Source organism: Micropterus dolomieu, linkage group LG03, assembly GCF_021292245.1.
Source record: "Micropterus dolomieu isolate WLL.071019.BEF.003 ecotype Adirondacks linkage group LG03, ASM2129224v1, whole genome shotgun sequence".
Lineage (NCBI taxonomy): Eukaryota > Metazoa > Chordata > Actinopteri > Centrarchiformes > Centrarchidae > Micropterus > Micropterus dolomieu.
In genome coordinates, this window is record NC_060152.1 from 24,508,765 (window position 1) to 24,511,033 (window position 2,269).

The 2,269-nt window shown below is 44.8% G+C and overlaps 1 protein-coding gene across 1 annotated transcript; it reads right to left on the minus strand.

Annotated features, from left to right (window-relative positions):
• Window positions 1–218: 218 nt before the first annotated feature.
• LOC123968116 lies at window positions 219–1,784 on the minus strand. Its single transcript, XM_046044626.1, has 3 exons — window positions 1,706–1,784; window positions 780–917; window positions 219–682 (listed from the first exon to the last, which is right to left on the minus strand). The coding sequence occupies exons 1-3, from the start codon at window positions 1,782–1,784 to the stop codon at window positions 219–221; spliced, it is 681 nt and encodes a 226-aa protein (XP_045900582.1).
• Between the last annotated feature and the right edge of the window lie 485 nt (window positions 1,785–2,269).

The window sequence follows — 2,269 nt, forward strand, 5'->3', positions numbered from 1 at the left end:
CTCCCACATGAAACAAAAAAAAAAACCATTCTGTGTGTGTGTGCATGTGTATTTGTGTGAATGTCCCATCACAAGGGGTACAGTATATATACTGTATGTCAGACTTCACTTTCAACACATACTCATCATGACCACATCTCATGTCAGAACTTCTATCTTTAGTCGTCCATTTGAATGCCAACAGCAATATTTGTACATGTGTACGTGTGTGTGCGTAATTACTGTCCACTCAATGCAAACAGCAACAGCTGGGGCTGAAAGCCATGTGCCCCACCCTCTCCACCTTTTCTCTCTCCAAGATGAAAGTTCACTGAAGAATCAACAAACCAGCTGATAGGCAGTGTGTGACGATTATGGACAGAACGGACCCAGACGCAACGCTTCAGGTTTCTACAGAGGTTTATTGAGGGGAAAAAAGGGGAAATAGTAGTAGTAGGGGCTGGAGAAAGGGTGGACGATGGGCACCGGCAGACGTGGGCGCGGGGGATCGAGGAGCTGGCGGAGCAGGAGAGGTTCAGGCGAGAGGGCTGAGGGGGGCAGGAGGCAGAGGCGGGAAGGATGCGGTGGCTGGCGTTTCCGGCTAGGAGGGAGGGGAGAACCGGGGAGCGCCGTGGAGGCGGCGAGAGGGGAAGACAGGTAGGCGAGCCTGGCTGGCCGAACAGGGAGGCAGAGGTGAGTGGACCTGGCGGGGGAAACAGACAGGGTTAGTTCAGAGTGAGAGGAGACGAAAAGGTTCAATGTGAATAAGTTCATAAAAAGCTTGAATGTGGCTGTGGCACCAAGACTGGAGCTACGACGATCAAGCGAGGATAGAGTGGAGAGCCGGGGTAATACTGGTGGAGATGAGGCTGATAGCTGGCAGGTGTGGCGGTTGGAGATGGAGGTTGATGAGACGCAGGTGTGGATAACCAGCCAGGCTCCAGAGTGGAGAGGGAGAGAGCACACAGAGGGAGAGAGGAGGAGACACAGGAGAAACCAGGATGCGAAGGAGGAAAAGAAAAACAGGGCACTCACCATCAGCCTGGCTGCCTCCTCAACACAGTGGCTTTCAACATTACATATTTTGGTTTACAATGAGGGACATAACATTTTAATTAGCTACCAGAGAACAAATCATAGAAACCAATTTCTTCATGAATCATTGCTGCTTAACTCTGACGGCACAAAACTAGTAAGGACTCATTCATTACTAATTACTTAAACATAAGTTGCTGTTTATGTGTATCCCAAGTAAAGTGATCCATCATACCGAGTAGCCTAGTTACTAAGTAGTCCCTCATTACAATGATTGCTTCATGAGTACCTGTCCATTAGTTAAACATTTTAGCGGGAAGCAAGACAGTGTGAGGGAGTTCTCAAAACATACTAGTCTTTGCAGCCCGCAGGACATCTGAAAAACACGCAGGTAGAAAAGCAGAATGTTCAGCCAACCCTTGCCTTATGAACACCACAATTCTACACCTTTTGCATGAGTGGTTGACGTTAGCATGTAGCTAACATTTTTTGATATGAATTTTGGGTGTGTGAACTTTCACTTTCAAAGAAGACACAGCAACATTATAATTGACAAACTTACAAATGATTAAAATGTTAGTTATTGTTTCCCAAACATTTTGGCTAGGGTAACAATAGCATGACATCAGTTAGTGTTATAGCATTTAATAAGCATAGCATGGGCTGAATGATCTAGTTTCAACCGACTGACCATCCGTTTCTGTGTCTCCCAACAGTCTTTCGTTTTGCCCTGACCGGCAGGCTGCAGAAACTGTTGAGTTTAGGCCCATCCCTGCAACTACCTGCAACCCTTGTCCCATGTCTCCTGCAAATCCAATGTCAAATGGATGGCTATATTATTTCATATAGCTGTCACTAAACCTTTGATCAGCTCTTTTTAACAATCTGAAAAACATTTTAAATGGGCATATTTCAGAAACTGCATCTTTTGCATCTTTCAAAAGAATATTTGGTATGAGGTGGTGCTGCTTTTACTTCACAGGTGACTGTAATTGACTGTAAGTGAAATTTAGTCAAAGCCAATTGATAGTCAGATAGGCCGTACAGAGAGCCAGATAAAGAGCAGCCAAACAATTGTGTACGTGTTTGAGGAGAGAGAAATATAAATCTTTGGCAGCAGTGTGGTGTTATTATTAAACCATGTGATAAATTTAATGGGAAACTGATTTTTATCTTTTTGTGCACCTGTCAGTTATGCATAGAAGATCTGACAAGTGCTTGGAGAAGGTTTGGTTTCTTAGCATGTTGATATTAC